Consider the following 23,935-nt stretch of genomic DNA (forward strand, 5'->3'; position numbering starts at 1 on the left):
CAGGTGATGAAGATCATAAATGTTCTTTTACTCCAGGCAGTTTCCTGAGAATTGCTGGGGAGGTTGCTGACAAGGTTTGCTAGATGCACTTTCCTTTGACTTTGTAATTTTGCGTGGAATATTGGCTGCAAATCTTGAGGCGGGGAAGTTAGAAAGCTCCTAATTGAAAGTTGAAGGCCCCGATGTACTTTTATTGAATGAGTCTCTCTGAGCCCCCAACTGGGAAGTGTAAGACATGGTGTTGAAAGGTACAGAGACCCATTAAATACATGGTGGGCTTTAAATTCCAATCATGCTGTGGAGTGGAAAGGTGTTCACTGACGTATCCTTGGTAATTAAGAAGAGAGTTCATGCTCAGACTGCCTTCTGCATTTTACAACTCAAATCCAAGCTTTGAGTTTCCTGCCCTTGGCTCTGGTAAAAGGCAATAAAAACTCAAAATCAAACACACATAATAATTCCTTTCTCTGCTGATTCTCTTTCCAGATCTCAATTTTCTCATCTGTAATAATCCACATCATGGTAGCTAAAACATATTCATATTAAGTTCTTACTGTGTCAGAGTCCATGTGGCATTTTCGTGTATCATCTTATTTACCGCTAACAACAGCTCTATGGGATTGGCACTGATTAACTTCATATTTTGTGACATATATTTGTGACATGTATTGTTACCTATGTGGCAACTGTGGACAGGATTCTTCTTCTTCTTCTTTTTTTTTTTTTTTTTTTGGTGAGATGGAGTCTTGCTCTGTCGCCCAGGCTGGAGTGCAGTGGCACGATCTTGGCTCACTGCAACCTCCACCTCCTGGGTTCAAGCAATTCTCCTGCCTCACCCTCCCAAGTAGCTGGGACTACAGGTGCCCACCACATTCCCGGCTAATTTTTTGTATTTTAGTAGAGATGGGGTTTCACCATATTGCCCAAGCCGGTCGCGAACTCCTGAGCTCTGGCAATCTGCCTGCCTCGGCCTCCCAAAATGCTGGGATTACAAGGTGTGAGCCACCGTGCCTGGCCAGGATTCTTCTTTCCAGGTGCCACACTTATGGGCAGCGATGCCATTTAGCTTGTTTTCAGCCTCAAGGACAAACCCACATATCAGCTTTTTCACTTGGGAAGGGTGAAAATAGTAATTTTATGACTTGACCATATAGAACACATGCAGCGTTATCTTTTTTGGCTCAGTATTAACATTGTCTGTTCCAGTCTTCCTGGGTTTGATTCTTAGCCTGCTTCATCCTCTGTTTTGAAGAGGAGTGTACTGTTGTACTATTTACATTCAAAGTGCCAAGTGGGAATGTCTGTGCAGATATTTATTTGGAATATATATTTCACTGGGACAATGTAGTAGAACACAGAATTTGGATTGGAGAGGAATGATTTTATACTTGCTACAAGTAAACTCTTGTGTTACTCAAGTTATCTTTCTGGGTATAGTTTGTAAAATCTTCTCATTTGCAGAATGAGAAGAATTTTTTAAAATGTTGTAAAATCTCCCTTGTCGTCCAACACTCTCAAACACTTTGTCACAGGTGAATCTCCAGAGCTTAAACATCAACAACATTTGTTGAGCACAGTTCAGTTTGAAATGGGCTATACTCAGTTTGGAAGTGAAAAAGAGAGAAATATAATCATAACAACAGCAAAGATTACGTGACCAGCTCTCTGCTAAACACTTTACCAGTGTTGCCTCATTTAATCTTCAAACCAGTTTTTGTTTACACATGGGAATATTTAATTTATTTGCACATAGTCACGTGGATAGGAAGTGGCAGAACGAGGTTTAGAACGGGGTTGTTGGAGACTTACCATTGCATACTCCCTAGGGAAAGCAGTTGTTTTGGGACATTAGAGCCCTGGTTTGGCCCCTCCCCACCACTATCATATATTGTTTACCCATCTCTCAGACGTGTTTTTTGTCCTCTCTCGACTGCATTCACTTCATGTATGGAATGGGGGTATTTTCAGCTATCTTACTGGAATTCAGGGCTGCAACTAGACCTGAGGCCTGTATTTTCTGGGACTCTAATGATAATGTGTGAAATAACTTTATTTCATGCGCTGTCAGTCTTGAATGGAAATTTCAACACAGAGACTGTATATTTTCTAGATTTTCTTCATAGCCCCTAGCACTCACAGGATCCTGAATAAATATTACCTGATAATAAGAATAAAGAGAGCAAAGGCTGTTTGATTATTATATTAAAATAATCATTGAATTTTTACATCTTAATCATGGATTAGAAAAGATTGCTTGGAGGGAAAAAAAACCCCACAAAAACAAGCTAATGACTGCTTAGCGTTTCCCCAGTGTACTGTGTCACACTTGACACAGCCTGTTTATTTATTGTCACAACAGCCCTGCAAAAAAAAATCATTCCCTTCAGCAGCATGAGGTTGCTCATTACAGTAATTTTTTTTAAAGAAAACCATGAACCGTGGTACAGAAGAAGCATACTCAGAATTCGTTCTTTTGGTTTGTTTGTTTGTTTTGAGATGGAATCTCGCTCTGTCTCCCAGGCTGGAGTGTAGTGGTGCGATCTCGGCTCACTGAAACATCTGCCTCCCAGGGTTAAGTGATTCTCTTACCTCAGCTTCCCAAGTAGCTGGAATTACAGGCACGCGCCACCACACCCAGCTAATGTTTCTATTTTTAGTAGAGACAGGGTTTCGCCATGTTGGCCAGACTGGTCTCAAACTCGACCTCAGATGATCTGTCCTGCCCTGCCTTGGCCCAGAATTCATTATGTAGCCTTCTATCCCCTGGTGCCACTTTGATGAGAGAAGCAGAGCTTGTTACAGGTGGCTATTAGATGATGTTACTGTATTACCTTCCTTATTCTGCACAGCAGCAGGAAGGGTGGCTGCTGGAACCTTCCGGGACATAAAAACATGATAATTCAGGGTCTTTTTGCTGGTAATCCAAAACCCAGTTATGAAATGATTTGAGATATGGAAACAGCCTGGAGACCTTCAGCAGCTTCGTTAGACCAGGAAGCTTTAAAATTATCTAGAAAACCCAGGGTTTTTATTCAGGTGCTCTCCCACAAGGAAAACTTTGTAGAAAGTGACGCTTGTATTTACAAACTAAGAGTGAAACTCCAGCATGGCAGATACTGACTGCAAACTGCTCGGAGGTGCTAAAATATTCATCCTTTAATAATGCTAGACTCTGAAAGACCCCAGCTCTTTTAGATTTGATTTTATAACTCTAAGTATTGCCTATTATAATTCTGAATTTAAACTTCGTAGGATTGGTTGTTTTCATCCGTCGGGGTTCACTTTCCTTTCTTACCTCTTTCTTTTCTTCTTTTTTCCTTTGTTTTCAGGTTTACTTTGTAATGATTTGTCCATACTTTTTATTTTTTAACTGGCTGGAACTGCCACTTCAAATTGATATGAAATGACAGTCTTTAGGGCAGTGTAAATACCTGGTGCCGTAAACAGGAGTAGTACACTATTCGGAATAAAAATTATTCTAGGAGCAAACTCTAATGAAACTGAAACTGTGGCTTGTGGATTTCTCCCTCACCAAACCCTTTTTTTTTTGAATTTGGCATTCTTTCCTAATCTGACAAATGTTATCATCCCTTGTGTCTGTCAGAGCTATTTTCCATTTTTTTTTTTCAAATTATTCCATCAAGAAAACTTCCTTTTGTTGGTGGGAGTAAGGTATGTCTAATTATCTGGTCCTGGAAAGCAGCCATGTGTCCGGTGATGAACACGGGTTTGTAGGCAGTACCAGCAACATGAGGATGCGTGATGGATGCTCACAGACACTCCAGCTCTCCCTCCTCCACTCCTGACTTCTTGCTCTCCTCTTGATGACTTAGTCAGTGAATGTGAATTTTCAGAAACATTTTCTAGACTTTGTTTGGGTAGCTCTACCCTGAATAAACATATCTAAGTTTTAATATTGTGTTAGTTTTCTCTCATACTGCTAATAAAGACATAACTGAGACTGGGCAATTTATAAAGGAAAGAGGTTTAGTTGACTCCAGTTCCACATGGCTGGGGAGCCCTCACAATCATGGCAGAAGGCAAATGAGGAGCAAAGTCACGTCTTACATGTCAGCAGGCAAGAGAGAGAGTGTGCAGGGGAACTCCTCTTTATAAAACCGTCAGATCTTGTGAGACGTATTCATATTATGAGAACAGCACAGGAAAGACCCACCCCCATGATTCAATTACCTCCCACCATGTCCCTCCCACGACATTTGGGAATTATGGGAGCTACAATTCAAGATGAGATTTGGGTGGGGACACAGTCAAACCATATCAAATATCTTCCACTATAATATAAATTATACTCTAGGTGAATGGTGTTTGCAGATATTTTTGGAAACCAGTGGTATATTATAGGATAGTGCTAGAAAAATGTCTAGATATTTAAAATAATTTGTCATTGAGGAACAAAAAGAATATAAGTCAAAGAGACATAGACTCATAAGGTGGTTAAAATCTCAGGAATTGTTCATCTATTCACTTATTTGAACAGAGGAAATAAAACCATTGTTATCAGTGAAGACAATGATCAGCCATAAGTAGACATGTAAAATAACAGGTGTTTAAACTAATTCCTTTCCAAGTTTAGTGAGCATAGGGATTACCTGGGGATTGTTAAAATGCAGATTGTGATTCAATACATCAGGATGGGTTCTGAAAATCTGCAGTTCTGACAAGGTGGCAAGGAATACTGATGATGCTGGTGGGTTGAGGACCACACTCCAAGTAATGAGGATATAAAAAGCTTATTTATCACATAAAATGTAGAGGTAGAAAGTTCAGGGCTGGTAAGGCAACTCCCCAAGTTATTCAAGGTCCCACCTCCTTTCACTTTCAGATTTCACCATCTTTAGGGTGTGGTCCTCATTCTTACCGTTCATTATGTAGCGCCAGCTATCATATCTATGTCCCACGCAGCAGGACAGAAGAAATGGGATGGTAGGAGGAGCATGGGAACCATAGGAACATGCCAGTGTCTCTCAAGGAAGATTTCTGGGATCTACCATATGACAATTTCAAACCTTTTCTATTAGCCAGAACCTAGTCACCTGACCACATCCAGGTGAGAGGCAAGCTGGGAAATGTTACTTTTAAACTGAATGGCTATGTGCCTAACTGAAAGTCCCCACACTCTATTGGGAAGGGGTGTGTGAGGCATGGAAATGGGGCATGTCTAGCAGTCCATGCCACAGATGCGGATGTCTGACACAAGAAGTGGTTTGCCAAAGATCACAGAAAAATTACAGTTCATAGATTAATTATAACCAGTACATGTATAGACATTCTCAGTTTATGTGTGGTGCTGTTTTATGTCATAGGCTTATTTCATTTTCATAACTATTTTACACTATTATGAGCTTCTTTTTTGGTTGTGGAAAGTGAGGTTCAAAATGGTTGAGGGACTTCATTGATCATAAAGCCTACCCTTACTACTCTCTTTATAATTGCATATTCCTGTCTCTCCCTTCTCTCTCCCTCCTTCATTCCTGATTCCTCTTACCAGATTCTATATTGTTCTTTGTTCCCTTCACTCATCACCTTTCAACATTCTATATATTTTTCTTATTTAGCATGTCAATTGCTTATTGTCAGTCTCCTTGTGTTAGCAGGTGAGCTCCGTGAGACCTTTGTTTTGTTTGCCAGTGCATCCCAAGCACCCATTTAGTATTTGGCACATGACAGAATGCTCAGTACATAGTTTTTTAAATGAAGGAATAATGCCACTAGGTATCAAATTCGGCCTTGGAATTATGTCTGTTATCTTCAACCCTAATGCTATACGCCTTCTCTATCAGGGCTTCTGCTAATGTTTTAGACTCTGGAACTCCTGTGTTTGCCTCAGAAATGTGCTCACACTTAAACGTATTGATTTCCTCCTTGTCTTCGTGACATTCATTTAATGTTGCTAGCCCACTTAACCAGTTTGCTCTCACCTTCAGTTCTCTCTTTATCTCAGTCCCAGGTTAATATTTCCTGAGGACCCAAGCATACCACTAGAAAAACAAACTAGCAAAACTACCAAAATTAACGTCAAACCAGCGTTCCTGTTTGACTTAGTCTCTAGCCTCAGGCTTAGATAGGACTACTAGCACACGCAGATGGGACAGTTTCTAAGTGGCCTGATCCGCATGGTTTCTAGTTTGGAATGTAAAAGGGGACTGGTTCTGGTCTCAGCCAAATCTCAAGACTCTCACCTCCACCCTCCGCCCTGTTTACAGTAATAGAATTAATATAAAATGTAGTACAATATAATATAATAGCATTTAATATTATTATGCTTCTGTTTAGAAACCTGTTATGACAATTGGTTGATTTCATTCAGTTAACTCTATTTCTATGTCTTTCTTTTGTGAAGATTGTTAATTTTCTGATGCAGATTCAGCTAATACGTACTGAGCTCCTTTTGCATGCTAGGACTTTTAACTCTCACACAGCACTGTAAGATAGGCAGGGTGTACATGCAGAGAGTAGTTTAAGAGAAGCATTTTGTCCAAGGCCATATGGCAACTAAGTGGCACGTGGAAAATAATTAACTGTGGAAAGTAATTCCACTTTAGGTCTCCTAAAATTCAAATCTTTGCTCTTTCTTTTCTCTACCTGAGTTTCCTGATTTTTTATACTTATATGTCTGTCTACCCCAGCACCTAGCATAGTGCTTTGCGCATAGCCGGTTCTCAATAAATATTTAATGAATACAAATATATGAAGAGCTTTTCTGTGGAAAATATTCTGCTTTGAATGTGTGAGGATACATTTGGGACAAACATCCTAGCTCTATAGTCAGGCAGCTTTTTTTTTTTGTGCTACCACTCAGGCAAAAGTAAGTCAATTAATCTCTCTGTCTCCGTTTCCTGGCGTGTAATGTGGGAATGGGCATGAAAGCCCTAGAGTGTGTTGTGAGATTAATTAGTTAAAATGTATACCCTGCTATATAAATGCTAATTGCTGTCAGGAGCGTGGGTTGGATTTTCCAGTGACTTGGCTTTGCAAAGCTTTGCACATTTCCATTAGTCCTCTGTGCCACCAAGTCTCAGCCTTAAGAAACCCTTTTGGCTGAGAGGAATGATGACTTTGTGGTTCTCCCATGTTGAGAGGCCAATTTAGAGAGGACTTCCACTGTGGAGCAAACTGAATAAGAAGGGACATTATAAACAAAAAAGGAATTCTTGTGCTAGTAATTTGCTAAATTCCCTTTGCTGTTATTAGAGACAAATGTATTTGCATAACAGCCTTTTCCTGTCTTTTCTGAGGCTGGTGCCTGCAGTGAATCATATAATTAATTTGGTATTACATGACACTCCAGCCTGTTGCCATAGATTTTATTTTTATTTGTTCATTGAATAATATAAAAAGCTCTGACAAAATGCGCTCAGGTGGCTGTCTAGAGAACTTAAAAACTCACAGAACTAATTTCAAATGGGCAAATATCCCAAAGAAAAAGCTCAATAATAATAATGTTTATGAATGCTAATACATATATTTTCAGGCTCTGTGGTACAGGAGGCTGACTCACTTTATACACATATTCATTTGGTCCATGAAACATCATGTAAGGGAGATACATGGCAGGTATAATTATTTCCTTTCCCTTTAAAAATGTATTGAATTTAATTGAAGACATATTAAGCCGATGGATTGGGCCAGAAATCTTGGTGATTGACTTCTATTCAAATTTTAGTATGTAAGGAACAAATGCTTTTTTAAATAGAGTCTGGTCTTGATTTATTAACTTATGTTATGAAAGGAAAATTCTACCTTCCTTTTTTTATTAATCAAGATAGGCAGTACTAGTTGCTATCACAAATCTCAGTGACTTAAGACAATAGAGATTTATTTTTCACTCATGTCACAGCCGCTTGAAAGTCAAGTGGCATTCCTGAACAGCTCTGCTCTGAGCAGTGGCAGGAATCCAGATTCCTCCCATCCTGCGATGCTACCTTTTCAACAGTTTCTGGACTTCAGGGCCTCCATTTCAGGGAAAGAGAGCATCAGAGATTATGCTGGGGATTTCAGGCTCTACAGCAGTTCTGCCCACATTTCATTGGCCAGAGGAAATTCACATGGCCCCAACCCAATTACCAAAGAGAAGTAGTTTTCACATGAGTCAAGGAGAACAGAATTAATGAGCATATAGACAGTCTCTACCATAGTCTGTTCTCGTGATCACTAAAAATCCATTTTATAATTCCTCCTAAATTGGTCTGAGTATATGCTTGCCGTTAAAATGTTATGTTAGCTCTCCTTTTTTATCTCCTCTTTCCCTATCGGCATTCTCCTACTTTACAAAAGAAAAATCTACATGTCACTCATCATCTATCTTACTATTAATTATTGCCCAGGGCTATAAAGATTTTCAGGGTCTAACATGACACTTATTGTATTGGTGTCAGAATGTCTCCTTAATAAGGGCACTGTTAAACCCCAGCAGGCCTTCCTTTTTCTCTCCAATTTACCAATGTTTCTATTAAGAGTGAATCATGACATCAGAATATGATCTGTGGCCCAAGTTGGAGTGATCTGAATTGATACACATTGTAGAGTGGGTTATAGGAAAGATGCTAATTTCCATTTAATAGTCTTTCGTCTACCATCATCTAATTGCAGTCAAAAAAGTGCAGTCTTCAGGGAGATGCTTTTGCAAAACACGTGAAGAATATCTGTAGGAAATACCAAAGGCAGTGACATCTTATTTTATCTAGACAACAAACAGTATAATGAAATTGCAGACTCCATTTGCTATCCAACTGTTTTCTTCCTCTTTTTTTTTCTATATACTTTGTCATTCAAAGTGAAATGACTGTCAAGCCAATACATAACAACACAATTTTTGGAAATAAAATATAAAATCAAAAATTTTTCTAACAGAAAGTAGTTATGATAAGGATGGTTTGACATAGAATGGGTTTGCCAACTGTATTACCTAGTGGATATTTTCTTCCTTCTTTCCTTTCTTCCTTTTATTCTAATTATTATTTTAATTAATTTGAAAGCAAATTATGCACAGATTTTTAAGGTCAATATATTAAAAAAATCAAAATAATTATATTCTTTCTGCCTTAACTATCCTCACTTTTACTAATTACCCTTCTCAGAGACAACAACTTGGATGTCTTATTTATCTCTTCTAATATTTCCCATCTATATTTTGCTAACCTATTTGTATACATTGTTATCTTTTGTGTAGTCAACCCAAGGCATTATCTTTTCACTTTTTTCATTATAGTAAATGAGGATAATCTCACTGAAACTGCTATCCCTTCTACCCATTCTTCTCTATATTTCATATTTGGTTGAATCAATAATCATTTCATCAATATGTTTTCACGTATTTATGAACTATAATTCTATTACCTCTCTTAGTTTTTGAAGTTATTAACTGCATTGCTTTTCATATGCTTATTTTAATTTGTATGTTTTTGTAACCATTTTTATAGCTTTCAATTGCCTTTCAGCATAATTTTTCACATTTTTCACACTGTTAATGTCATCAGATAATCTGTCAGTTGTGATTATTTTTTCCCTTATTGGAGGTTTCCAATCCCTACTACCTATACTGGTTCGTTACCAAGCCCTGGTGCATAAATTTTATCCTTGGGTCTCGTTCACTGTCATTCTGAGGATCCCTTTCCTCTCTTGAATTAGAATCCCTATTCCCAATCCTAGGTTTTCTCTATTATTGTTTTATTCTCTCATTTTTGTGGCACAAATCCCCCGAAGCTCCCTGATAAGGAGGACATGGTAAATAAATTGTGGAGTCTTTACGTGTCTACATTTGTCACCTTCACACTTGATTGTTTTATTATGTTTAGGTTCTAGGTTGGAAATACTTTTCCTTCAGATGCATCGCTTCATTATCTTCTAGTTTCCAGTCTTGTGTTTGGGAGTTCCCAAACCATTCTCATTCCTAGTATTTCGTAAAGTGACTTTTTTTTTTCCTTTCCTTTCTTACTCCTTGGCAGTTTGCAGAATCCTCTCTTTCTCTGCAATTGTTTTGAAATATTTATGTGGTGTGAGTCTATTTCTATCCATTATTCTGGGGCAATTGATAGGTCCTTAGAAGGTTGTATACTTCAGTTCTCAGATTTTGGTTTTTTTCTGTGAATTATTTAATTGAGAACTTTCTTGGTATTTTGGGTTTTTTTTTTTTTGAAAGGTGTGGTGCAGAGGGTTCTCTTATTGAGTGATTGAGATTCCTGAAGTGGGCTTCTAACTTTCTTATCTATTTTCTATTTCTTTTTCTTTCTACTCTGCTTTTTAGGAAATCTTTAACATCTAAAAAAAAATCTATTAAAGTTTTTTGTTTTAGTGGGCTTTTTTTCTCTGAATATTGCTTGGTTATAGCATTTGTTCCTGCTTCATGGATGAAACAGGTTCCTTATCGCTCTGAGAATGTTGATAGTATTTTTTACATGTTTACTTTTCCTTGAATAATTTGATTTTCTCCAAGTTCCTTTTACTTTTTTTTTTTTTTCTGACATTACATTTTGTGGTAGAGGTTTTTCTCAGATGATCTGCCCAGATTTAAGAAGAAGTGATTAAGAAGCTGATTGGAAATTCTAAATGTGAGTGTCAAGCCATGATGCTCGTTAAACTTGAGCTTTTCTGTTGGATGATGTGGCTGCACAATTTTCTAAAGAGCTTCTGATAGTAAGATTGTCATATATTTCTTCTTAAACTGGCCAGATTTTCCACGGAAGATTCTTTCCTTCTCTTCTGTGGAGAGTAAATGTCTGACTGCCCTCATCCTTGGAGCTGAGTGAAGAAAACTGTTCAGTGCTAGAAGAGTGGGCTTGGAACAAAGCATGTAACTTTTTTATATAGCTGTCATTCTGTCTTCTTTCTTTTACCATTCTTCCCATATCTTCGGTTTTGAGATACCTGACTGCATGTGCCAGGATAGATTATTGATATTGGTAATAAGCAAATCCAAATCATCTCTGCCTTCAAAGAACAAAGTTGTGTGGTATGCCATCCATCAAAGTACCCAACCTAAGGGAGCCTCTGTCTCTGTGCTTTCATATTTGCCAAGGCAGAAGAAAAGGGAATTTTGTAAAATATACCCCATCCAAAACATCCACAAGTAGGACTGACTACATCTTCTTGGTCAAAGTAAGTCACATGGCCGCTCCTTACTTCAGAGGTGTGGAAATGTACAATCTTATACTGAGAGGAGAACCCATAAATAGTGGGTGAACAGCACTAATGACTCTTTCTCTTGATGCTGATAATTCCTGGGTCTTTTCAGCATCCTGAACTACAGATTGGTTTGTTCTCCAGTTCTCTGCTGCTGGTTTAGGATTTGTCTTTTTAGGTGTGTTAAGTCTGTTACCACTTGTCCATGTTGGTATCACTATTGTCTTTTCTCCTACTCTTGCAGTTACTTGGGATTATGTATTAAACATTATTTTAATTTTCTTTTCTTTTCTTTTTTTGAAACAGAGTCTTGCTCTCTCACCCAGGCTGGAGTGCAGTGGCACGATCTCGGCTCACTGCAACCTCTGCCTCCCGGGTTCAAGCAAGTCTCCTGCCTCGGCTTTCCGAGCAGCTGGAATTACAGGCGCCTGCCACCATGCCTGGCTAATTTTTGTATTTTTAGTAGAGATGGAGTTTCGCCATGTTGTCCAGGCTGGTCTCGAACTCCTGACCTCAGGTGATCCGCCCGCCTCGGCCTCCTAAAGTGTTGGAATTACAGGTGTGAGCCACCATGCCCAGCCAAAACTTTGGTTATACTTTTATATAAACTGAATAAGCGAACTCCGCAACTTTGCAAATATTTTCAAAGAATGTGATACTTTATAAAATACATTGTGTTACAAGTGTGCATTGATGTGAAGAACACTGTGATTTTTCCAATTATTTCTCGGTATGTTGAATTTTAAAAGTTGCTTCTAACTAAAAACATAGCAACAAATAGTCATTTGTTGAGTCTTGGAAAAACTAGTTGTCACATTTCCCAGAGCTTTATTACTTACCTGACAAATCCTTTTGCAAGTCAGAAAGCTTCAGATTCTTCGCTTTTATCAAAATTAGAATAATGGCAAGTGAGTTGTTTTGCCAGTTATCCACTGCTGCAAAAACGGTGCCTTGCAAAGAAGCACAAATTTAAATGACCAAACTTCATTTTATTTATTTCACTTGTATTTTTGCTTCTGAGTCTGTATCTTGTGTGGCTCAGCTCGTCCAGGCCGGACTTGCTCTTGTACCTTTGGTCAGTTGTGGAAAGCCAGATAGCCATACTTCTGGAGGTGGGCCAGCTGCCAGCTGGGGTGTCTCAGCTGTCCTCTCTGTGGTCTCTTATTTATTAATATGCTTTTCTGGACTTGTTCTCATAGTGACAACAGAGTTCCAAGAGAAAAAGCAAAATCTTTTAACTCTTAGGTTTAGATCGTCACACACCACACAATCACTTTTGCTGCATTTTGTTTGCCAGTAGAACTCACAAGGACAGCCCAGATTTGATGGCTGGTAAGACAGACTCTTGATTGGAAAACTTACAGTTTCAAATTGCAGAGGATGTGGAGATAGGGGAAAGGGAAAACTGGGGCTGTTTTTGCTGACTCTGTATTCCAGAGTTTTCAAATGATCGTTAAAAATAATGTTTGATGATAAAAATATAAAATGGGTATACAGCTCAGAAAGAATTTAAAGAATTGAGTGACCTTGTGGAACTAAGCTCCTTTAGTTCCTTACTATAAACAAATTTTCCCAGTTCTCACATGTAAGCAAACAATTTTCAACTAGTACCTAAAAACTCTCATTCAAAAATAGCCCTTCTATATTACTAAGAAATGATTTCCAATGCAAGCTTTACATTTTATAATCATTAATTACTTATAAAATGAAAACATATTATTTAAATTTATAAGACATTTCAAAAATCTTTTAACACTTAGCACTTTACATATTACACAAAAGAATAAAATGATGAAAAATAAAACATAAACTATCAAACATAAGAATATATTCCATTAAAGTAAATTTACACGTGGAGATAGTGGAATTAATGTAAGTTCAAGGAAAAAAAGAAACTATGGAATTTATAGTGGTTAAAAGAAAGCTTTTTTACATGTTTTTAGGTTGGATATTGGTGTATGGCAAATCACTATTCCATTGGATGTAATTAAAAGAATGATGTAACTCTTTTCTTTCAAAATGGCATTACTTATGACACTAAATATATCCTTTCCAATTATACTTGGCATGAGAAGTTTTAGATGTCAATGGAGACGTAGGGAAGATTACAGAGTTAAAAAAATACCTACATAAGCATGTGTATGTGCATATGTTAGGGACATGAGGAAAAAACTACTTTAAGGTGATGGTTTTGTGGTCCGCAGGACTCCATCACCCTGACCTCTGTTCACTCTTCATCTGGTGACTTCTAGAGCCCTCCATTCAGATATCACTCTTAAGAAAATAAATATTTTCTTGTTTTCTTAAAATAAAGAAAAAAATTCTTTAAAAAAAGTTTGTTTTTTTTTTCTGAGTAGATGAGTGATTACTTTTCATTATAAAGAATAAATTACAAAAGCCATTACTCACAAGGACAGTGCAGATTGGAGGGGTGGTAAGATAGACTCTTGATTGGAAAACTCACAGTTTCAAATTGCAGAGGATGTGGATACAGGGGAAAGAGAAAACTAGGGCTGTTTCTGCAGACTCTGTATTCCAGAGTTTTCAAGTGATTGTTAAAAATAATGTTTGATGATAAAAATATAAAATGGGTATGCAGCTCAGAAGGAATTTAAAGAATTGAGTGACCTTGTAGAACTAAGCTCCTTTTTTATTTGACTCTGTCATTGAAACTGTAGCACCTTTAGTTCTGAATGAGTATTCCACCAAGGAGTATTACTGAGATCTCTTGATTTCTTGAGGTCTACTGTCCTGCTGTCCAATAAAGTAGACAGTAGACATATGTGGCTAGTCCAGATTGAGATATAAGTGAAAAATACATTGAATTTTGAAGATGTACCACAGAAAAAGAATGTAAATGTAAAATACCTCATTTTTAAAAATATTTTGGATATATTGGGTTTAACAAAATATTAAAATTAATTTCGTCTGCTTTGTTTTACTTTTTTAGTGTGGTAACTGAAATGTCTAAAATCACGTATGTGTGTTGCATTATAATTTCTATTGGACATTGCAGATCTAGCCCATGAATCAGAAGATCTAGAGCAAACTGAGAGTCCTTTCTCCCATTTGCCCAAGAATTGTCTTTTTCAGTTACAATTTCCTCCTTATACCATTCTCTGTTCCACAAAGTGGAAAAACACTTGATGTCTTTTTTAGGTGAAACTTTCTCCCATACCTTGCAGGGCTTAACAGGGTCAAGCTATCAGATCAAATCATTATTCAAGAGATACTCAGAAAATAAAAAATAATGGGGAACAGCAGTTTCTTCACACCAAAGGTGCCTACTGTATGCAATTATTAGAGGGAGGCTGGAAGATGACCAGAGAAAGAGGTTCTGGAAAAGACCGGGTGAACTGAGGAGAAGGTGTGTTCTTTTGAGGCCTTTGTTGTAAGATGACTCATCTGCCCTTTCTTTCTTTTTTGATTATTCCAGAACGCTGCGATGACTGGGGACTAGATACCATGAGGCAAATCCAAGTGTTTGAAGATGAGCCAGCTCGCATCAAGTGCCCACTCTTTGAACACTTCTTGAAATTCAACTACAGCACAGCCCATTCAGCTGGCCTTACTCTGATCTGGTATTGGACTAGGCAGGACCGGGACCTTGAGGAGCCAATTAACTTCCGCCTTCCTGAGAACCGCATTAGTAAGGAGAAAGATGTGCTGTGGTTCCGGCCCACTCTCCTCAATGACACTGGCAACTATACCTGCATGTTAAGGTAGCCTGATTCTTGGCAGTGGCTTTCTCTTTTCCCTTTAGTTTCTGGGCTTTTGTCCGGATGATCCGTGTGCTAGGAAGCTGGGGAGAAGTGGGAAGCATTTAGATAGAGTTTAGTGAGGTAATTCTCTGCAGCTTAGCTGAAGGGGGCTGAAGGAGGTATGCAGAGAAATTGGTTGTGGCCCTTAGAATGTTCTCCAGAGGTAGTTTCTTCCCAGACCCTGAGACATATCAAAGTTGTCCAAAAGTGGAGCCTTGTTATTAATCCCTTCTCAGCACACCGGTTCCTGCCTGCCTTTATGCCCCACCTGGAGACATCCATTTCTCCAGACATTGAACAGGGCAGAGAATAGAGCCCATTTGTATCTGTTTTTCTTGGCATCTTTCAAAGTACTTGGCACAGAAGAGAAACTCAGGTGCATTGTGTGATGCACAATGCCTCCCAAATATGTGTGATGTGATGCCTCCCAAATATTATTTTACTTTTTGAGTGTGGCAACTGAAATGTCTAAAATTACATATGTGGTTCGCATTATCATTTCTGTCGGACACTGCACATCTAGCCCCCAAATCAGAAGACCTAGAGCGAACTGGGAGTCCTCTCTCCCATTTGTCCAAGGTTTGCCTTTTCAGTTACAATTTCCTCCTTAGAATTTTCTCTGTCATAATATTCTCCCAAATATTATTTTGGGAGGCATGACATATATGTATGACAATGTTTTTTAAACTTCTACCAAATTTCCCCTAAGAAGCAAGAGAATACCATCTCTCTGGCAATCTAAGGATATAATCCAAACAATTTACCATGACTCTAAAATTTCTTTTCAATCCACTTTTTTTTCCCTTGAAAGTTTTGTAGATTTTATATTTTACTCTTCAGTATTCCTCTTTTTTTTTCTGCCTTAATGTTGTTTTTGGGGAAAAAAACAAAAAAACAAAACAAAACAAAACAAACAACTTCTAAAAACTGAGGCCTCTCCACAGAATAGCCCTTTTCAGGGTTAATTATTTGGTTACTTTTTACTCACAGTCACTTTTTAGCTGCCAGGCTTGGCTTTGTTTTCTAAACTCCCATCCGGGTTATTTTTTTTTTTCTTTTAACGACTTCCTGCTATTTAACAGGTGTCTTGCTTTGCCAGGGCTGCAATGACAAAATACCACAGTGTGGGTAACTTTAACAAACAAAATTACCTTCTCACAGTTCTGGAGGCTGGAAGTCCAAGATCAGGGTGTTGGCAGGGTTGATTTCATTCTTGATGCCTCTCTCCTTGGCTTGTATATGGCCATCTTCTCTCCTTGTCTTTACATGGTCTTTCCTCTGTGTGTTTGTGTCTTAATCTCTTCTTCTGATAAGGATGCTAGTCATATGGGATTAAAGACCCCCCTTATGACCTCATTTGAGCTCAGTTATGTCTTTAAATGTTCTGTTTTCCAATAAAGTCACATTCTAATGTACTGTGAATTAGGACCTTAGCATATAAATTGGGGTGGGGTGACACAACTCAGTCCATAACAATAAATAACCACAAATGTTTTTTGTCTCATGGAGAGTAACTACTCCCTGATGGAAAACTATGACTATGCTTTGGTAAATGTAAGCTATGTTATGATTATGTGAAAAAAAATCTCTTTTCTATCACAGAAAAGCCTTTGGATCACTGTGTTCTTGGGGGTTGCAGGTAAGGGGGATCCCTGTAGCCTCTGAAGGTCCTTCTGAGGCTTTCATTGGACACTTGAATTTTATTGGAGTGGACTTTAGACTGGTATATGGGTTTCTGAGGATCCTGAAATACTCATGTTGTCATTATTTATGTTCTAATACAACTTGGTAGAAGTTAAAGCAGATTATAGTGGAAAGAGCATTAGGAGAAGACAGAGAAACCAGGCCATCACTTACACTCTGCCACTACTTAGCTGGTGACCTTAGGCAAGTCCTGTCCATGTCTGAGAGCTGTGGTATCTACGTCCACATAGGAAGAGAGTTGGCATACATGCTTGATGAGCTCCTTTTTTTCTTTGATAACTGTTCATCTGTTAACATTTCCCAACAGGAAGAAGTCATCAGGAGCTTTCTGTTTAACTATGGTCTCCTCTGTGTATCTTAGTGCTTCAGTATCAGTTTTACTTTTTCTTTAATTACTTACTACTTGCCTGTAGATCTTCCACAAACTTTTCTAATCTTCTTCTACATTATAGGAGTAGAGCTGCATGACTATTAAGACCTGCATATACCTTTAATGTTATTTATCAACTTCCAGATTGTCACCTCTTCAGTTTACTTCTCTATCTTCCATGTTCCTAAAGCAAATCTAGAATTGAAATTGTCTGGTAGGAGCACTACTAGGTTTCCTGTTTTACTGAGGAAATGTCTAATCTGAGAATGACCTTAAACTGAAACATGTAGAACCATAGGCCTGAATGTCTTTAAGGCCATAAAGTTAGTTTGGTCTTTCAGTGTTTTATTTATATTCTTGCCCCAATACTGTTCAACTTTGGGAGCTAAAAAAAGTCGGTCGAACCACTGTTCTTCATATTTTTTAAAATCAGAAAATATATCCTTAAACTTAAATTTACCTTCTATAACTTCCACCTATAGAATCTGTCTTGCACGTGGCAGATGTTTTGTTATTTGTAGGTAGGGGTCATGCCTACCACTCCCCCTTGCCACCTTCTGAGCATTGTCACAAGTCATCTTTAACACCCCTCCCTCCCTCTTTGAGAATGCATACCCCACCCCTTCCACTATATTTATTCATAAGTCATTTTGGTACCAAATAAGCCAAATAGGTGTGATGTGATGCCTCCCAAATGTTATTTAGACAAAAATCACAGAAATGGCTAAACATAGACTCCTTATCCCATACCCTAAAAAATTAGTTGTTTTTATTATTGTATGTTCTTTTTCATGTTTTCCTATATTTAGACACAAGTTTTACATCCATTCCATTTATTTAATAACAAATATTTATTTATTTACATCCATTCCAATTATTTAATAACAAATATTTATTCAGTAATAAATATTACTGAAAGTTAAGACACTGTACTAGATGCAATTTATGTAATAAAAAACATAAATAGCATTGTGGGACTTATATTTTACAGAGGATAAGCGTACATATCTATAACATAACAATCTAATTTTGAGCTATAACAAATTTAAGAAAGGAAATGTCCAAGGTGCTCAATAAATGACAGATCAAATTTAGATATGAGGTGGGAAAAGATAACAGAGAAGGCCTGCATGTGAAATGGAGGGGGTGGGGGAAGTAAGCCCTCCAGGCAGACGGAACAACGTGTGTGAACATTATAGCACCGATGTAATTCCCCAGTCATCCTAAGGAATTGTTATGTGTTTGTTTTTTTCCTTCATGCCTGATTGTTTGTATACATTCTCACAACAACTTGGAATGGTTGTACCACAGGTTTCTTGATAATATTCCATTTGTCACATTTTCTTCTATTGATTTTAATGTTTTCCTTGCTGATATGGCTCTGGATGGGCCATTTTGACTATTTGCTGTCTCTATTCCTCCTTTTCTGTCGTTCTATCATGTGACAAAATATCCAGACATAGGATTGCTAGGGCAAAAACAAAGGCGTTTTATGATCCTGAAAGCATAGTTTTTCCCAAAGGTTGCTTATACCATTATTGACTCTGCATAAATATGCCATTCATGCCTCTGCCTTACCAGCACTGAGCATTATTGAGAATGTTTTAGGTGTTACATATATACACAGTTATATTTTGCTAAGTTGAACAGCAGAACAGGGGATATGTTCTGAGAAATATTTGTTAGCTGATTTTTGTCATTGTATGACCATCATAGAGTATAGTTACATGAACTTGGATGGTAGAGCCTACTACACACCTAGGCTATATGGTATAGTCTGTTACTCCTAGGCTACCAACCTGTATAGCAGGTTGTGGTACTGAATACTATAGGCAATTATAACACAGTGGTAAGGATTTGTGTACCTAATCTATCTAAATATAGAAAAGACACAGTTAACATACAATATAAAAGATGATAAAAACAGTACACCTATGTAGGGCACTTATCATGAATAGAGCTTGTAGGACTGGAAGTTGTTCTGGGAGAGTAGGTGAGTGAGCAGTGAATGAATGTGAAAGCCCAGGACATTACTATACACTTTAATTTGTCTGACAGTGCATAGGTTTGTTTATACCAGCATCACCAAAAACGTGAATAATATGTTGCCCTATGACATTACAATGACGATTACATCAATAAACAATAGAAATTCTTGAGCTCTATTATAATTTTATGAAACCACCATCACATATGTAATCCATCATTAACTGAAATGTCATCGTGTGACACATGACTATTTATATACACTGACAAACACACACTTAGGATCGCATCTGAAAATATACTTTAGTACATTAATAGTAGTTAATTAATTGTGCCTTTTTTTATTCTATGATGTCAATTCGTGTAGGAAATGCCTCCACTACCATTTTATCTCTTACATGAACTTACATGTATAAATGATGTCTCCGTATGTAGCATGGCTTCACTTAGTTCATTTGAATGTGGTTGCTCTATGAAATCAAATGCAAATACTACCCATTCATTGTATATTTCTTTTTTCAGGAACACTACATATTGCAGCAAAGTTGCATTTCCCTTGGAAGTTGTTCAAAAAGACAGCTGTTTCAATTCCCCCATGAAACTCCCAGTGCATAAACTGTATATAGAATATGGCATTCAGAGGATCACTTGTCCAAATGTAGATGGATATTTTCCTTCCAGTGTCAAACCGACTATCACTTGGTATATGGTAAGGAAAATTAGACTACATTTTATTCTCTCTAATGGCTTATAAAATGATAATGCTTATTTGCTGAGTTATATTTATAAGCAAAGGTGTTTCTCTTCAGATTATCTGATCTATTCCGTAATAGCTTTATGGAAGTATTTCAGCACGTCCTCATTTTGTACCATTTTAAAGGAAGTGGTGCACAGTACTTTGTCTCAGGCCACTATTTCTGAAATTATTCTAACTAGAATACCAAAACTACCTTATTTCTGTTAACTTCATGTGAAATACATTTTAAGAAATGCTGCCCACTTCTAGTTCCTGCTTAGTGAAGTCATAAGCTGTTAATTCTTGTGGTGAATTTCAATTCCTTGATTAATCAGTACTGCATTTTATTATTTATGTGTGTTTTTTTCTTTGCCCTCATTTGTGAGCACTGTCCGTCTGTGGTCTTTTCCACATCCGAGGGATTTGGAAAATGTTTCGTCAAAATATAAAAGTGTTGGAAGGTAGCGCTTGTAGCAGCAACATAGCTTTTGTATCGCTTCAAGTCTCCACATACACCAAAGCCAAAACCCCACGGCCAGAATCTGTACCATAACTCAGTGACAAGTTATCCATAAGAATCACCTTTGATAAAGTTAACTGAGACAAGCCACCAACAGCCTAAGCCCATATGGGATCAGTGTTTGTGGGGAAGGAAGCAGATGGAAGTAACGTGGTGTCTGTCAGACTTGACAACAGGAGAACACCAAAAGAGCCAACAGGTACTCACTGGAAAGTGTGATGAGCCAATGTGAGAACAGGAGCTGAAATTGGGAGAGGTTTTGCTCTCTAATAAGGGGTAGTGCAAGAGACCTATAAGAAGAAGCTCTGAAGGGGTGGGAAAAGTTGTAGTTCCTCACAACTCTGAAATATGACCAGCCACGTTGAGGAGAAGCTACTGTGAGTAGAATCAAAAGTAAGCTGGATGAGGACAATATATAGGAAGGAAAGAGAAGGACTGGTGAAAAATGGATCAGGAGAACAAAGCCAGGACATCTTAAGACCAAGACACCATTGTTTTCAAAAGATATCTTGGTGCAGTTAGAAAATCCTTTTTCTATTTTAAAATTCAGAAAAAACTACTATTTCCTAAGTGAGCTAAATGACATTTTAAAATGATACAAGCTGTGAAAGAATCATAAGAATTAGAAATATCCAAAAGTTATATATATTATGTAACTCCATACAAACTTAGAAGAAAATAAATCATTTTAGAAATGAAGATAATCTAAGAGGAAGATCACAGAATAAAAAACACAATAGATAATACCTTAAGATTAATAGAAGGTGAAAGGGAGAAAAAATTAAAATTTAAAAAATGACAAATACAATAAGAAAATTAGAATGGCTGTAAGAATATCAGATAAAGTAGACAGTGAGGATTACCAGAGATAACGATGACCTTTCATAATAATAAAAGGATCACTTTATCAGCGAAACATAAAAATAACAAAAGCTTGTGTGCTTAATAACAATGCTTCAAAAACATGCAGCAAAATTTGGCAGAACTCCCGAGAGAAATAAAAAATTCCACAAACACAATTTGTTGTAAATTTCAAAAGCTGAAAATTTTAAATTCTGTCTCTGCTTAAGTTGTTAATGATATAATTTGGGAGTCAAGTTGAAGAGTCTTCTGTTGGCCAAAGATGAACAATTTGAACCGAAATAATTTGAACCTAATTGCAATGGTTTAAATCCTATGAAGTCAGTTTAAATTTATAAGTTTATAATGACATTTCACAAAATTTAATGGGTTACATTTGGATGATGATAGGAAATCAGTTTATTATCTTGAAAACTGGTAAAGGAGAATAATCAAGTATTCATTCTGGTTTTCCTAGAAGACATGTAACATGGGGTAATGAAGTGTTGTAGAGAGGTGTGTTTTGTAAAGTGTTTCTAATAGTAAATGAAAATGTAATGATACAATTAGAATTATCATCACCTTGCAACTCTCAATAGATTAATAAATCTAGGCATCTAAGCATCAATGACTGCTAACATCACAAGAGGAAAAACCATCAGACATGTTTCTTCTGATAAAAGAAGAAAATATTACATATTGATTCATATTACCAACTTAATTAAACCTGAGTCGGATTAAGCCTTTGGATCCCACTGTCATTTTGCAGGAGATATATAAATAACATAGAAATACATTGAACTGCAGCATGAATATGTCATCCATAAAATCCAGACTATGTGAAACTCTATGGGCTAGATGTGCTGGGTTTTTCAAAAGATAAATTGTAAGAAAAGGAATGTCATGAAGAGGGACTGTATAGATTAAAAGAAACATATAAGACATTTAAAAAGTAGCACTGTAGCATCTAAGCATGCATATATAGGTGAAAAGTATATAAATAAAAACAAGGAAGTGATTTTACTATAAAAGTATAGATAGTGCCTACTTTGGAGGGTAGTAAAGGAGGTATGATTGACGTGGGCCATGGAGAAGGCCTTCAGGAGGGACTGGCAACGTTCCTGGACCTGACTGATGGTTACAAAGGCCTTTGCTTGATAATAACTCATTAACTCTTAGATGTGTTTTGCATGGTTTTTTTGTATGTGCTTTATTTTACAATAAAATGACTAAGAGGGATGGAGGGAGAGAGAGAAGAAAGGTAGAAAAGGAGTGAGGAAGAGAAAGAGATGCAGAGACTGATTTAAGAGATTTAACCACCAATTGCAATGAATTTAGTTGGATCTTTTTCATTTGAAAAAAACTATAAAGCAAATTATGAAAAGATCAGGGAGTTTGGAACATACAACACTAATGTTACTAATAAATTATTACTTTTTAAACTTGATAATGGTACTGTAGTTATGCTTGCAGAAGGAGTTTTCTTTCTTGGAGATACTCAAATATTGTTTAAAATAAAATTATATGATGTCTGTGATTTGCCTGAAAATAATCTTGGGTGCAGGGAGTAGCTGTGCATGAGATAAGACATAGTCTCAATTAATACTTGTTGAGGCTAGTAAAGATACGGGAGCTCGTTGTCCTCTCTCTGATTATAATTTTTCATAGTAAAAAACCTAAAAGATGGTTAAAAATAATATTAACAGTTTTACGTCAATAAGTGTAATATACCTTCCAGTTAAAAAAAAAAGTTTATTTGCCCTGCAATCTAGGTTTTAATCTCGAACCTTATTGGATTTTTTAGTTTTATTCCCATACACATCCTGCCGTTTTCTCGTCTCCTTTTTCCTCATGCGTTTCCTCTGCCTAGAATGTCCTCCCTTTAGAACAGACCAAATTGTACCACCTTTATTAATTGTTCCCTCCAGCTGGAAATCATATTTCTCTCAGGTATTCCTGTTTATTTATACCTGTTTCAATATTATTTTTCACTTCTTTTTTTTTTTAGTCATTCATTCATGACTACAGATAGTCCTCGATTTACTATGGTTTGACTTAAGATTTTTCAACTTGATCGTGGGTTTATTGGGATAAAACCTCATGGTATGTCAAGTAGCTTCTTATGATTTATGATGGGGCTATGGTTTCTACTGAATTTTTATCACTTTCACATTATCATAAAGTGGAAAAATCATAAATAAAACCGTCATAAGTTGAGGACCGTCTGCTGTGTTGTGAGAATTAAATGCATTTTTGACTTAACCATATTTTTGACTTATGATAGATTTATTGGTATGTAACATTCATCATAAGTTGAGGAATATCTGTATACTAGCTGAAGATTAACTGTGATCAGTGCAGTATGCCAGGGGGTTGAGGGAACACCATAGTGAATAAAACATATGCCCAGAGCTGTGTAGTCCCAAATGACCTCATAATTTAATACAAATAACTTTGTAAATACAAAGAATTTCTACTCTTATCAAAATGTAAACTTCTAAGTTTCATAAGAGTGACAAGGAGAAAATACTGTTGGTTTTAAGGAGAGAGAGATATGTATCCTAGAAGACAGCATATTTCTTGAGGGCAAAGCTATGTAATGTCTTACTGTGCATCTCCGGTGATTTCCAGATTTCTGGTTTTCATGAAAGGATGACATGGTGCTATTAACCAAGGTATGAAGTAACAGAGGAGAAGCAGGTTTAGGGAGTAAGTAATGGGTTAGGTAATGCCATATTAAGTTAGTTGCTGATGTCTGTGAGACTTCTAGCTGGCGGGTGGCAGTGACTAGCAGGTAGTGGTTACATGATTATGAGTCTGGAGCTTAGGAGAAAAATCAGAGCTAAAGACAGAGAATTGGGTGCATTCATGTGATAGTT

The 23,935-nt window shown here is 37.1% G+C and overlaps 1 protein-coding gene across 8 annotated transcripts in view; it reads left to right on the top strand.

The window, feature by feature from the left end:
* The window catches only part of IL1RAP (interleukin 1 receptor accessory protein), a 175,347-nt gene that overhangs the window by 101,244 nt on the left and 50,168 nt on the right, over positions 1-23,935 (top strand). For all 8 annotated transcript variants that reach the window (XR_008547192.2, XM_054681334.2, XM_054681335.2 and 5 more), the window contains 2 exons: positions 14,576-14,861; positions 19,483-19,669. Coding sequence is in view for 7 of the 8 variants with exons in the window: in XM_054681334.2 (XP_054537309.1) it covers positions 14,576-14,861; positions 19,483-19,669 (473 nt within the window). In the remaining variant the exon portion in view is untranslated. The remainder of the gene's footprint in view (positions 1-14,575; positions 14,862-19,482; positions 19,670-23,935) is intronic.

Source organism: Pan troglodytes, chromosome 2 (genome assembly GCF_028858775.2).
Source record: "Pan troglodytes isolate AG18354 chromosome 2, NHGRI_mPanTro3-v2.0_pri, whole genome shotgun sequence".
Lineage (NCBI taxonomy): Eukaryota > Metazoa > Chordata > Mammalia > Primates > Hominidae > Pan > Pan troglodytes.